Consider the following 13,903-nt stretch of genomic DNA (forward strand, 5'->3'; position numbering starts at 1 on the left):
AACATGTACTTGGAACCTGAGGCACTGTAGTTTGGTAGTGTAGAATGTAAATTTATCATGGGCATGTTTGGTTGTAAAGTCTGCATAAGTAGTCAGATGATGTTTGATTGGGGATGCGATACTTGTAATGGTGCTTTACCCTCTTAAGTCAGTATGTTTAAGATTTGTTAGGAGCTAATCATTACTGATGTAGGTTTCATGATAATTATACTGGTGCCTCTTAGTTCTACTTTAACTCAATAGAAAATGTGTTGAAAAGACTTTAGGGGCCATATTGGTAGGAAAAGGATTAGTGCTTGGGAGCTAGCTAATACTGAACAAAGTATTAGGAGAGTGGAGGTTAAGGTGGCAATATTATGAGTAGACAAAAGGAAAAGATTTTTAATATCTTGGCTTCTGCCGATGATTCCACCAAGGCTGGTGTTTAGCGACTTAGGTTGCCCTCAAATTCATTATGATCTTTAAGAGGCTTCTCGTTGGGGCTAGGGGCCAGGGGCCATGGAGAATCAAATTATCATATTTGGCTCTGAAGATTCCCTTTTGGTACTCGTGCAAGCTTCAGAACGTTAGAATTTTTGGACAGTGGTTGACCTTTTGCTTTTATTCAGCCGATATTGGTTTAATCCCTTTGATTGATCATGTTACAAGGAACATAGTGATCCCATTATAATACTAACTACTTGGATTAATGTGATTTGCTGTGCAAATAGCCTATGAAAGATTTCTATTGACTCTTACATTGATTGATATTTGATGAATATTAACCTACTACTGGATATCTTGCATAGGTAGCTGCATGATATTGGTGCTTCCATGTTATTTACTAATATTACATGTTGTCGCAGTCAATATTTTTAAAAGCTATTCAAGCGGCTGCCAATCGGGGCGGCGCATCGGCCGCCCTACAAATCTTCTTTGTGGCTTTCTAAAGTCGACGGGTTGCAATGCCGCTTGTGGTGGACCACCTTGTCGCCTGGTGACCTAGGCGACACGCTAAGGCGTAACAATGGTCTAATGGGTTGGTAATGGATGCGGGCTAACGGGTGGACACTAACCCAAAATCCCCAGTTTATCATCTCCCTCACTTGATTGATTTGCCCTAACCCAATCTCTTGTCTTCCTCTCTCGACCCTCCCCTCTTGGGCAGTGGGGATGGCGGTGGCAAGCAATGGAGGGGCGGTTAGCAGCGAAATCATGTACCTCCCCTCCTTTCTTCTTCTCTGTTTCTTTTCTTTCTCTTCTTTTTTCTTCTTTTTCTTCTTATCTGTTTCTTCTCTTTCTTTTCTTTTTTCTTCTTTTTCTTCTTATCTGTTTCTTCTCTTTCTTTTCTTTTTTCTTCTTTTTTCCATTTCTTCTTCCGCTACGGCTGGGTAGGCAAGTGGACGATTGGGGGAAATGGGAAATATCTCCACCAATCTAACAATCTCACAATCTCATTTGCTAGATGCATGCGAAATAATAGAGTGGATGGAAGTTTTCAAGCTACTAGGAAAAGAAAGAAGAGAGAAGAGAGAAAGCTATGTAGGTGCAGAATAGGATAAGCTACAAAGATTAATCTGTGCGTGCGTGTGTGTGTGTGTGTATTTTGTAAATTGCACACTATTAAAATTTTTATATATGCTATATTAGTATATATTATGTATTATATAATTATTTTTTATTTTTTATGTATTAAAAATACTAGACCGCCTTGGCACTAGCCTTTCACGCAAGCGTTAAGCGGTGGGACAACCGCTTGCCACTCGCAACCGCCTTTCAATATATTGGTTAGAGGATAATTCTCCAAATGTTGGACCTAGTAAGAGGGACCCAATTTCTGGTTAGCTCGATCAAAAGGTATTTCTATGGAATCTGGTTTTTTGTTTTTGTTTTTTTGTTGTTGTTGTTGATGTTTTTCTCCCTTTGGACCGAGTCTCTTTCCTTTCATTTTATATGTTTGAACCATCTTACATGATTTTGTCCCTCACTTTTTGCAAAGTTTGTTGCTTTATCTTTTCCATCTCAATATTTCATCTTGGCATGATTTGTTTCTCAACTTTGTTATTTTGTAGCTGCTCTACATTTTATAACCCATAAAGTATGATCTGGCGATGTGGCCTTATGGTTGTCCCATGAGCACTTTTTCTCTGTGAATTTGCTGCTGTAAATATCCTTTTGGCGTCCTTCATAATGCCATCTCACCTCTACTGTACATCAAGTTCTAGCAAAAAAAAATTAAACATTGAAATCTTAATTTTGCTTGCGAAGTTTGATTTTTGCATGCGCCAAGTAGTATGCACCGATAATGCTGCACCTGTATGCTCAATTATGAGATTCTTCTTATGAGATGATTGGATGGATTCCATGATAAAGACCAAATCCTGAGGTTGGTTAGAAATTGGAGGGTTTGTATTTAGATTCACTGATGATTGATATATGATGCCATTCTTTCTTACTGCAATAAGTTAGCAGAAATATATTTGGATAGCTTTCTTAATTAGTTTCGTTCTGGTATCTTGTATGTCATCAGTAGAATCAATGATCATGTAACAAGCCCCTGCTAAAATGAATGACAATCTGTAACCATTCATAATGTGCTTTTATATTCTTGCCTGCTGTTAAAAAATGTGAAGCTTAGTAAATTCTCTCAAATGGGATGCATCTACCTAAAATCTTTAATAAAGCACCACACTTCCTAAATTCTTGTATATCATAGTGTTTGTCAAATATTCCGTCTTTAATTAGACTAGCTATCCATCAACGACATGTATAACAATGTGGTCATTAAATTAAACAGGAGGCCTTTTAAAGTGACCAACCTGTCATTGTTTTTGCTTAGCTCTATGTGTACTACTAGAACCAAAAAATATACTTCCTTATTGCCCAGGCATCACTTTTTGAAGAGTATCTTCTGGATATTACAAACTTGATAGACATCTCATGAAATTAGTTAGAATGTAGAAGGAAGTAGATTATCAGTGAATGCCATGGAACATGTAATGCAAGAATTGCGTATGAAGTCATTTATTATTGTTGATTTTCCTTTGTTTTTGGAGGAAGTACCTCTGTTATTTCTTATTTGATCTTATTACATTTTGTTTGCTTTTTTAATATTATATTATGATTTGCAGAGATCTGAGGAACTTGGTTTGACTGTTGTGGATGAAGAGGATAATGAGACATTACTTATGCACAGTATCTCTTCAGATGATATTTATAGAAGGCAAGAAGGTGAATAAATGTGCTAATGTTTACAATCTGAAGCTGATTTGATAATTATATTGGCAGAATATTTACTTTCCCGATTTTTTGGCAGACACAATTATTTCATGGAGAGACCCGGAATTAGCTACAGAATTGGCATTGAGCTTTCAAGAGGCCACAGGATGTTCCTATATATGGTCTTTCCATTCTAAGCTCATTACCTTATTTAGTTTAGCTTTCTGGTGTTGAATCTACATATTTATCTGAAATATCCATTTAATACTGTATTACTATTGTTGTTCATACAGGGACAACATCTGTGGCATACAGAGAAATCTACATTTTAGCAATCTTGGAAGTAAGTAAATGTATATATGCATTTCATTCTATTAACCACTTTGTTCTGTCCCCTGTATATATGACCGCTTACTGTAGGTCTTGAAGTTGGTCCTCGTCCAGCAATAGAAAATCTAGAATCTAGTAGGATGCTGCAATCAAATGGTACCTTCTCTGTTATTCTCCTTTTCTGTCTTTTGCTTCTGTTTGTCTTTTTATGTTCCGGCATTTAGGTACTTGTCTTTTGAACTTCTTGTTTTATTGCCACCTCCCTTTCCATCTTCTTAACTATCAGGATATGAAGAATGATAATGGCATGGAACCTTGAAGAAGAATGTTTCCTTTTGTTATGATTGAAGCATCGTACCTATGTTGATTAATTTGGAGGAATATTCTTGTTGATGATACTTGCCTTCTTAGTGTAACCCTTAACTTATTTTTTCGGATCAGCGTTACTTCTTTCAAAAGACAATTGCATATTTGGAAAACTTTATATCTTCTCGTCATTATCCTCTCAATATGAAGGTTATGCTTATTGAATTACCAATGATCAAGGCTGCATTACTGATTATCATTATCATTCTATTTGCAGATGATTCATTCCGCACTGTTAACAGTGAATTGAGAGAGCTTCCACCTGTTGAACTCTCTAGCCTTCCTTTAGTTTTGAAGGTGTGAAAAATCTCTTTTGATTGCCTTTCTGCATCTATTTGGAGCTGAATATGATAATACGAAATATTGCTTTTTTTGTCACCTTATTTTAGCAAAACTTTTATGTGGAATTTAAGGTTTTTGAAAACTTAAAATGTGCTAGTATTACTATGTCATACTCCAATTTAGGAATATAACTGGTTGTAAACCCAAATGCCCTATGGAGCATGAAAATCTAGCTTCACTGTTAGTAGTGAAAGAAGGGATTGCTGTGCTGGTTGTTGGCTGGGCACAACACGTGCCACGAAACTTGCCAATTGTGCTGCAAGATAGGACCACTCCATTGCCACCCTCATGTAAGAGATGAGAGAAAAAGAGGAGACAGGGGGACTAATCGTGCCGTGGAGCTTCCATCACTGACAACCTCTCCTCGTCAAGCTGTTGCCATTGCTCTCTCCTCATTGCCATGCCCATGCTCTAACAAGAGAAGGTTCATCATCTTCTCCATCTCTCCCTCTCTTGCTATGGCACGGGCATCGATGGGGTGGGAGCGATAGATGATGAGGAGGGATCGACGATGATGAGAGAGGATGGGGGAGTTGTTAATCATCTCTAGGACCGCCACACAGCGACAAATCACTGCTAGGAGTGATGTCGTGTGGCAGCCCTCTTGCCACGTGCTAGTCAGGCTTTAGCACGGCAATCCTTGAGTGAAAGGTTATCTCATGAATACATAGCACAAGTCTTTAACTACTAGACAATTATACCCAAGATAGGATCAAAGGATAATCACATTTTTAATAATTTTATGATAACTAAAGGCTGTTAATACGATTGCCAAAATAAAAGTCAACACCTCAGTTAACACTGGTATAGTAGCTAAACTAGGTAAAGTAAATCCTATTGGAGATCATGACAAGTATCAGGAGTTTATATATGTTCTTTTCCATACTCACAAATCCTGCATTATTTTGATTATTGTATTTCTTAGAATTTCAGTATATTAGTTACAGCCTAATACCTGCCTTTAGTTTGTGCCTTTCTAATTAGTTCCTCCAATTTTGTTTGCTGTCTGTTTTAAATTTTGAAATCTCGATATCCTAAGGGTTGTCGACCATAATTTACAGACTATAGTGGAGTGCAGCATTACAGATCAGATGCGTGTGGCAGAACTAATATCACAAGATGTAAGCAACTTGCAAATCATTTATTGTGCATTACAGATTGGTCAGTTAGAATGGTATTAAATGGCTTTTATATATTTCTTTTGAATCTTATGTCAAACTTTATATATTGTTTATTATATTTATCATTTTTCATCTTTAATAATTCTTTGTTGGAAAGAAGTTGCGAAGAGGTTCTTGATGGCTTAGAGAGAAGGTAAGGTTGATGGGCAGAGAAATTTTTTTTTGTGTATGTTAGGAACTTCAACTGGTCATGCATATTGTTGGAGAGTGATTTGTTATGTTAATTTTGTCCTGTTGAATTTCAGTTGATGATATCTGTTGGCTTGTTTTGTGTTAAATGAAAATTTCTAGTAAGATTGTTTGTTCTGTTGCAAAATGAAAATCAATCAACTCCCTTAATCCTCTTATTTGGCTATTGGCAAGCTTTTCTATGGATAACTATTGTGATAGTCACATTACTATATCCTAATTGTCCTTAAACTTGATTTAGGACAATCTCTTGACTGAATCTTAGTTAGTCTTAGTCAGATAGAAAAATAGGCTAGAGCTCTTGGGGATGGTGAAATGATAGTTCTTCTTGGTCTGTGTACTGAAGGTGGAGTGAGGCTAGGGGTTGATGTCTTGGCTTTGTTACTTAAGAATCTTGATGAGTTGGAGGGATGGTTAAGCTTTAAGGATAGACGAGGATTAACTTTGGGAGGTCTATGGGGAGGGGGATGAAGATTCATGTAGATCTCGCAACTAGGAGTCCTGTAATTGTTGAAATCACATCTTCCCTATGTGGATTTTGTGATATACTGATGTGTGTCCTTGCTGTTTGGAATCCAACCAAAGGATGGTTGGCCTTTACTGAATAATAATAGCGACTAGATACATAGTTTTCACTGTTAAATTTTCTCTATATGAATCATCTGAATACTAGTCACATACTCATGTGATTTAGATTCATGACTGTTAATAGCGTTGATATGGCATGCTCACATCAGAAAAGGGGGAAAAAATACTCACTTGAGATGGAGGAAAATAGTAGGAAACCCATTATTATTTATTCTTGATTTTATTGTACATCTAAACTACACTGGTTTCATTTATAATTGAATGTTTTCACTGTCCTTGTAATGTTGTGCAGCAAGAATTTCTTCCAAAGTTAATGGACCTCTTTAGAATGTGTGAGGATTTAGAAAACATGGATGGCCTCCACATGATCTTCAGATTGGTCAAGGGGATCAGTGAGTATTTCTGCTTATCTATGTCCTTGTATATTTCCTGTTTAACATTATTAACATTTTCTATTGGTCATTTGCAGTTCTACTGAACAGCCCTTCAATCTTTGATAGGATCTTCTCCGAGGAGTTAATTTTGGATATTATTGGTTCGCTTGAATGTACGATCATCTCATTTTTGTTGGTTATCATTGCTTCCATTTTTTGCCCCCAACTTTGACCAGGGACGTAGCTGACTTGATGCCGACATTTTGTTTCAATCTTTTACTGATGTCTGCTTCCAAATATCATCACTTTATGTAGGACGTCACTTTCTGTACTTCTATTATGATTATCATAATAATAAAATAATAATAATAATAATAATAGTTTTATCAATAATATGATCACTATAATTATAATTATTTTGATTTGTTCATCTGTTTATTTATTTATTCTTGTTTCCATTTTCCAAGGCTGACTAGGTCTTTGTGATTTATGCCTACTTTTATCCATACCCATTGTAGATGTCAATGATGCTATCTGTGCTGCCTCTTCCCTGTTGGCATTTTATCACATATATTTATCTAAAACTGTTTTCATGATTCAATGAAAAAACCATTTTGTTTCAATACAAATGGATTGATTGATAGATGAATGTTGGCATAGATGAATATTGCGGGTATATATCTGTGCTGCCTCTTCCTTGTTGGCATTTTATCACATATATTTATCTAAAACTGTTTTCATGATTCAATGAAAAAACCATTTTGTTTCAATACAAATGGATTGATTGATAGATGAATGTTGCAGGTATATATAAATGTAATGGTTGCATATGAGATGCCATTATGGTCTTCAATGACTAAGTAAAAGATCAAAAACTTAACCTATGAATTTTACCACTTCCATAATGGGATACTGACTTCTTAGTTCTTTGCTGGTTCACAGTTCAGAGTTCACAGTTCACACAATTCAGATGGTCAGCAGTTTTCTTAACAGAGTCTACAACTCTTATGTTGAAACTTGTGCTATGCAAATACTCTACTTCATGCAGAAACTGAATAAATTTAGTTTTAACTTTTTTGGAGAAATTTTTGTTCTAGGTGAAATCATTTGTCTATATCAGCATGTTAATCTGCATTTGCTTGAAAAAAGGAGAATTGATCTGTTAGTCAGGCATAGAGTTTTTTTTTTAATTTCTCAGTTGACAGCTTTATATGAACTTCTTGTAAGTATTAGAATTAAAGCAACTTACTAAGGTGACTGAGCAATCCTTTAAATCTGTATTCTGTACAAGATGTTTGTATAAGGGTTTTCAGAATGTATAATTGGTATTATTTCATGTAGGCGTTCATTGACTGTTTGCTTGAGTTATGTTTTGATATGGCTTTTATTTTGCACGTTATATCTTTTGATAAGTACATCTCATATTTTGATAGAGTAAACTAGCCTAAGCTACCAAATAGCCTGGCTTCCTAACATGATTGAGTTAGCTGGAATTTGCTGTGGATTCTAACAATTATGTGCTTTTCCTTTTCAGTCTGCGCATTTACATAATTTTGATATAGAAGAACAAGTGCTTCTAAAGTAGTAGATATGTTAAGGGTGAAACTTAACCTTTTTTTTCAGATTGATTGAAAGCATCTGTAAGAAATATCACTATGTTTTTGCAACTTGCGTTGTTTAGACATTGGCATGCTAAATATGGGATTTTTAGTGATTCATGACCTAGCTTCTTTCAACATTTGGAACTTCATATATAAATTAAATTGGCAGCACATAGGGGGTTAGATTTGAGTTGCTCCTATTGCAAGCCTTAAATGCAATATATATTACGAACTAGCATTTCTAGTACCTTTTTGCTTATCTTAATGCAATAGCGCTATATCATTGTTATTTGCCTTGTTTAGACATCGGCATGCTAAATGTGGGATTTAGTGATCCATGACCTAGCTTCTTTCAACATTTGAAATGTTACACATAGGAGGTTAGATTTGAGTTACTCTTACCCAACGATGGCCGTGGTCGACACTTATTATGTCGTCGACGTATCAGCACGTGGCACGAGGGGTGCCACACGACACCCCTCCTAGCAGCGATCCGTTCGTTGTTGTTGCTCGCCTTTGCCCTCGCCCTTTGTTGTCGAGCTTGCCACCGCCGCTCACTGTCTTGCTCGTCGTTGCTCGCCCATGATTCATAACTTTAAATTTTTATTCGACTCGACCCAACTTCACCTGACTTGTAAGGCACCCTCGCCAGCGATGTCTTCTTCCTCTAGCTAGTGCATGCGAGCAACGAGGAGCAAGGCTGCAAGCATGACGACAAGCTTGATGGCAAGCATCAAAGGGCGAACACGAGTAGTCTCCTTCCTCTTTTTCTCTCCCTCTCTTGTGGCTCAACACGACCATCCTTCTTACTGATGATGGTTGTGCCGGTGGTGTACCAACACGTGGCATGAGGGGGTGCCGCACATCACCCCTCATCTCACCTCATAGCAGTGGACTGCATTGCTATCGCCCTCGCCCTTACCACTCGCTGTCTTGTTTGCCATCGTCCGTCACGACTAGAGGAGGAAAAAGATGATGGACGGGTCGAACAAAAATGATCCTCTTTGCGGGTCTAACTTAAGTTGCAGAGGCACACAAACGTAGGGCGATGACGAGCGGCGATGGCAAGTAGTCTCCCTCCCTCCTCTTTTTTCTCCCTCTCTCGCATGGGATCGGTGATGGGTGGAGCTTCTACTCTTGCGGAACGACCGATAAGTGCCATGTCATGTAGTGTCGTGGCACAAGCACGATCATCCCGGGCTCCTATGGCAAGCCTTAAATGCAATTATTTATTACAAGCTTGTATTTCTAGTACCTTTTTGCAAATCTTAATTCCAATCCTCATTAATGGCTTCTTGCAATCATCCAATATTTTAACTAGAGTTCTACTCTTGATCTCCAAGGATATATATGTACGTATGTATGTATGCTGAACTAACCACATTGTTTTTCCTTTTCCATTTTATATTCAGTCTTTTCCATTGGAATTTGGTTGATGAGATTACTTTAGTCATCCATTACCCAAATCTTTTCACAACAATGTGTTCTAGGAAAGAACTCAAATTTGAGAAGCTCCTAAGTGGATAAAATTTTTTTGTTGTTGGGTATCAATCTGACACCGGCACTCTAGATTTGTTCCCAGATAACCAACCTAAAAAATTTAAAAAGTAAATAGAAGGATTTGCCTAGTTTGCAAGGCTGGTTCGTGGATAGAGCAATCTACTTTTTGGCTGTAATTTTGTCTCATGCAAATTGAGATTAACCTCCAGTAATTCATCTGAACATGGAAATAGTCTAGATGAGAGACATAGGTAATGACTTATAAATTATTCTTTGTTGTCATTTCCAATTTCAATTACGCTGAGCCAAGAGAAGCTTAATCCCATAGTATAATGATATGGCCGTGCAGTAACATTTTCTAACTGAGCCACTAATGTGGTCTTGTATCTTTGGTGTACTAACCTTTATTGCAAAGTTGGTTTGTTTGTGGTACATTCTCCATCACATGTTACTAAATATGTGATACTAGATCTTATTAGTTTCTTGTTGATGAATATAATTTGCTTGATATAAGGTTACATGAAGCTTGTCATTTGTTGGTGATATTCTTTTAATTTGTGGATTTATCAATCTAATGTATGAGTTAATCCTATGCTAGTAGTGTACAGATGAAATTTGAAATCTAAAGGTGTTAGGATAAGTAGATCTGAGATCGAGTATATGGACTTTTATTAGTAAATTAAGACATAAGAAGTGGAGAAGGAATCATGGGGATGTTGCTTTTATTATTAATCTAATATAGGAGTGAATTTTACATTAGTTGTATTTTGAAAGAAATTCGGAATCTAAAGGTGTTAGAGTTAGTAGATCAGAGTTTAGTGGATTAAGATATAAACATGGAGAATGAATTATCCTTAGAACTATAGTTCTACATGAAACTTAGATTGAGCTGGAACTTGCATGATAATTAAAGTAGAATGGTTGAAGTTGGGAAGTGTTTCTACTTTCTAGTATGTTTGTGGTGTCATTGACATAGAAGTTCTATAAAACAGTTGCAAGTCTAGCAATTCTTTATGTATTAGAATGTTGGTTAACTAGAAACAACATATTCAAATATTGATGTCGCCAAGATGGGAATGTTAAGGTGGCGGATGAGTGGTGTTAGTGGAAAAGATAGAACACAGAACAATAATGTTAGTCAGAAGTTAGAGGCAACAGCTATAGAAGATAGATTATATGAGAATTTGTTAAGATAGTTTGAATATGACTAATGAAGAGCACTTAATGCTTATGGAGGAATGCATTGAAATTGAAGGTTCCTTAGGAGGGAGAGGAAGACCAAACTGAACCTTTAATTGACATAAAATGATGCACTAAATAAAGATGAATGTAGAAAAAAGATCCATACAGCTGACATTAAATAGTTGTGATTAAAGGCTTTGTAGTTGTTGTGATGAAAGAATTTGCCATGCAACATGGTGTGTGAATGTTAGTACCTGTTGGATGCTAGTAATTTCTGCATTGTTGATTAATTGTTATATTGTGCTCTTTTTGTACTTTTCGTTCATAACTATGAAATCCTGACTACTAGTCGTGTCCTGTTTCCCTCATTCTGTTTAAACAGATGATCCAGAGGTCACTAAGGTGCAGGATCATCGTGCTTTTCTCAAAGGGCATGTTGTTTTTAAGGAGGTAATTGATTTTGAGATTCATATTAGCTTGCCTACTTATATTTTCTTTAACAGTACACCTTTATTCACCTCACAGGCCATTCCCATTAAAAATAATTCGGTGTTGTCAAAGATACATCAGTCGTACAGAGTTGGCTATCTAAAGGTCAGTGTGTGCTAAATGATAGTCAATTACTTGAATCTTGTTATATGTGAATTCTTATTTGTTTCTCCACTGATTTTAGGATGTTGTTTTGCCAAGAATATTGGATGAGCCTACAATAGCAAGTCTTAATTCAATAATTCATGCAAACAATGCTGTGGTGAGGATTTCAACTTTCATATATATAATTTATAATTGTTCCTTATTTTAAAAATGCGTGATTCTGGTACAGGTCATTTCTTTGCTGAAAGATGACGCTTGTTTTATTCAAGAACTGTTTGCCAGGATGAGATCTTCTGTTATTTCTGCTGAATCAAAAAGGGATTTGGTAATGTACAATAGTTCCTAAAGCCCTTTGTATGAGTTTCATATGTTTCTTATTTGGACTATTTTCTGTCTTTAACTAGCTATGCTTTATTTGATTTTTGCATAGTAGTTATTGCTGGTGAAGACCAATATAACATTGCTATGTTTCTATTTTAAATATACAATTGCTATTTTGGATACATTTCACAGAAGACGCAAAGTAAGAAGATGATTTGTTTCTGATCACTCATTGTTTTTCACTTGCTTGTTAATTACTTAAATGTACTATGGAGTTAACACAAAATTCCAGTACTGGGAAAATAATGAATTATTATGAATTTATATTTGGTTATTTACCACAAATATATCAGGAGATTGTGCCTGACTTATTTGGGGACCAAATGTTTCATGTAATTTAGAGAAGCGGCTAGAGTGCATTAGTAAGGCCGCACACATCTTTCCCTCACCAGACCGCTCATTGGTTGGAGCATGGTACAATTGGACACCCTTCTTTCTAAGCATCACGAATTAACATCTTGTTACAATGATGCAGTAATTTAACATTGGTCTGAAAGGGGGTAATAGTTGATGTTACAATAAGAGTCCTTGATCTAAGAAGTATACGAGTTAGAAACATTTCATCAAAACTTCAGTGGTACAGTCTTAAGGAGAATCCCGATTACAGTTCATGCTTCAAAGATGAGCTCGGAAAGTCTTTTCTTAATGTTGTATCCAGGAATCAGTGAATTGCTTTGCACATGGTTAAGTTTGTACTTCTTTTAGAACTGCAACTCTCTGTTGTTGCTGCCTAGTTACTCTCATACAATGCATTGCAGCAATCCCCCCAGTTCCAAATATTTTTTCTTATATCTTCATATAGAGGTGCAAAACACTACTGATTTATTATGTATTCCAAATAGTGGAAACACAAGTATAACATTTTAATTTCTTCATGATAGTAGTACAAATATCTGTGCAAACAGATGGCCGCTAATCAAACCATTAAATATTGATAGAAATTTGACTTATCTTATGTCTGTAATTATATGGAGGGATAAAACCGGTTCATGCTGTATATAAAATGCAAAAATTTTCTTACAGGAAAAGTGTTTGTGCAATATGGACATTTTAAGTGATAGTTCCCGGTGTGTATTTTGTAAGATTTCTATCACTATCGAGGAATTTCTGAATTATATGTTATGTAATGTGAAATTAATATTTTAGTTTCTGTTCCATGTAATAAATCTTTTCTGATGTCATGTATCTTTTATGCTGGAGCAGGTGTTATTCTTGCAAGAGTTCTGCTCGTTGAGTAAAAGCTTGCAGCTGGTACAACAATTGCGGTTATTTCGGTATGTTATGTGTTCTGTCTTTTCTGCTGCCTCATCTATTTTTGTCTCTGATTGGGTGTCGTCTTCCCTTCCCAATGATAGTTTACCTTGTTAGTGGATTTCCAAACATCTTTTAAATTTATGGAGTATCAAATTTGTGGATAGGAATATAATACAGAAACCCTAGAATATTTAGGGAAATCAGCTGACAAGTGTGTAATCATCATATGTCATCTACCACATGTGCTGTCACATAAACAAGTAACCAAACTAGGGGCAATTGGGGAACTTCATGTAACTTTTTATATGAGGTTTCCTTGCTATTTATGTGCCATTGATATCTATTAGTGCATGTGAACTTAGCATAGCCAAATTATACAGTTAACTCTTCCTACACGGACTGTGAGCATTATTTTTGTTCTGATATTCTTGCATGCTAGCTAAGAATTTCTTTTCTCATATTTTTTCTTGGCATATTGAGACATTTTTTTAAATGTTCACCAAATTTTAATTATCTAATTTTCACAGGGATCTTGCTAATGAAGGCATCTTTGACATCGTTGCTGATGTATTGCAGAGTCAGGATAAGAAGCTAGTGTCTGTCGGGTAATTATTATTCCTTTTGTCCTAGATAAAACATATAGATGATTATCTGAGAGTGTATCAAATTTGTTCTCTAATTTTTGGGATTGCTGTTGTCATCTAACATTAATTCCCCTGTAAAATGCAGGACAGACATCCTTATACTCTTCCTTAACCAGGATCCTAACCTTCTTAGATCTTATATTGTTCTACAGGAAGGGAATTCTCTTCTTGGACTTCTG

General features: G+C 36.1%; 1 protein-coding gene across 4 annotated transcripts in view; it reads left to right on the forward strand.

Moving 5' to 3' along the window:
* LOC140798617 (uncharacterized) overlaps nt 1-13,903 on the forward strand; it is a 33,590-nt gene that overhangs the window by 6,490 nt on the left and 13,197 nt on the right. For 2 of the 4 annotated variants that reach the window (XM_073152545.1, XM_073152547.1), the window contains exons 3-17: nt 3,111-3,210; nt 3,296-3,380; nt 3,492-3,541; nt 3,619-3,684; nt 4,112-4,191; nt 5,298-5,357; nt 6,487-6,586; nt 6,664-6,741; nt 11,234-11,301; nt 11,377-11,445; nt 11,525-11,602; nt 11,675-11,770; nt 13,030-13,100; nt 13,608-13,685; nt 13,810-13,903. In XM_073152545.1, the coding sequence (XP_073008646.1) occupies nt 3,111-3,210; nt 3,296-3,380; nt 3,492-3,541; nt 3,619-3,684; nt 4,112-4,191; nt 5,298-5,357; nt 6,487-6,586; nt 6,664-6,741; nt 11,234-11,301; nt 11,377-11,445; nt 11,525-11,602; nt 11,675-11,770; nt 13,030-13,100; nt 13,608-13,685; nt 13,810-13,903 (1,173 nt within the window). Of the gene's footprint in view, nt 1-3,110; nt 3,211-3,295; nt 3,381-3,491; nt 3,542-3,618; nt 3,685-4,111; nt 4,192-5,297; nt 5,358-6,486; nt 6,587-6,663; nt 6,742-11,233; nt 11,446-11,524; nt 11,603-11,674; nt 11,771-13,029; nt 13,101-13,607; nt 13,686-13,809 lie in introns of all 4 variants that reach the window. The other 2 variants (XM_073152544.1, XM_073152546.1) reach the window with 1 other exon arrangement.

The sequence above is a fragment of the Typha latifolia genome, chromosome 12, assembly GCF_019914945.1.
Source record: "Typha latifolia isolate L0001 chromosome 12, TyphaL0001v2, whole genome shotgun sequence".
NCBI classification, from domain to species: domain Eukaryota; kingdom Viridiplantae; phylum Streptophyta; class Magnoliopsida; order Poales; family Typhaceae; genus Typha; species Typha latifolia.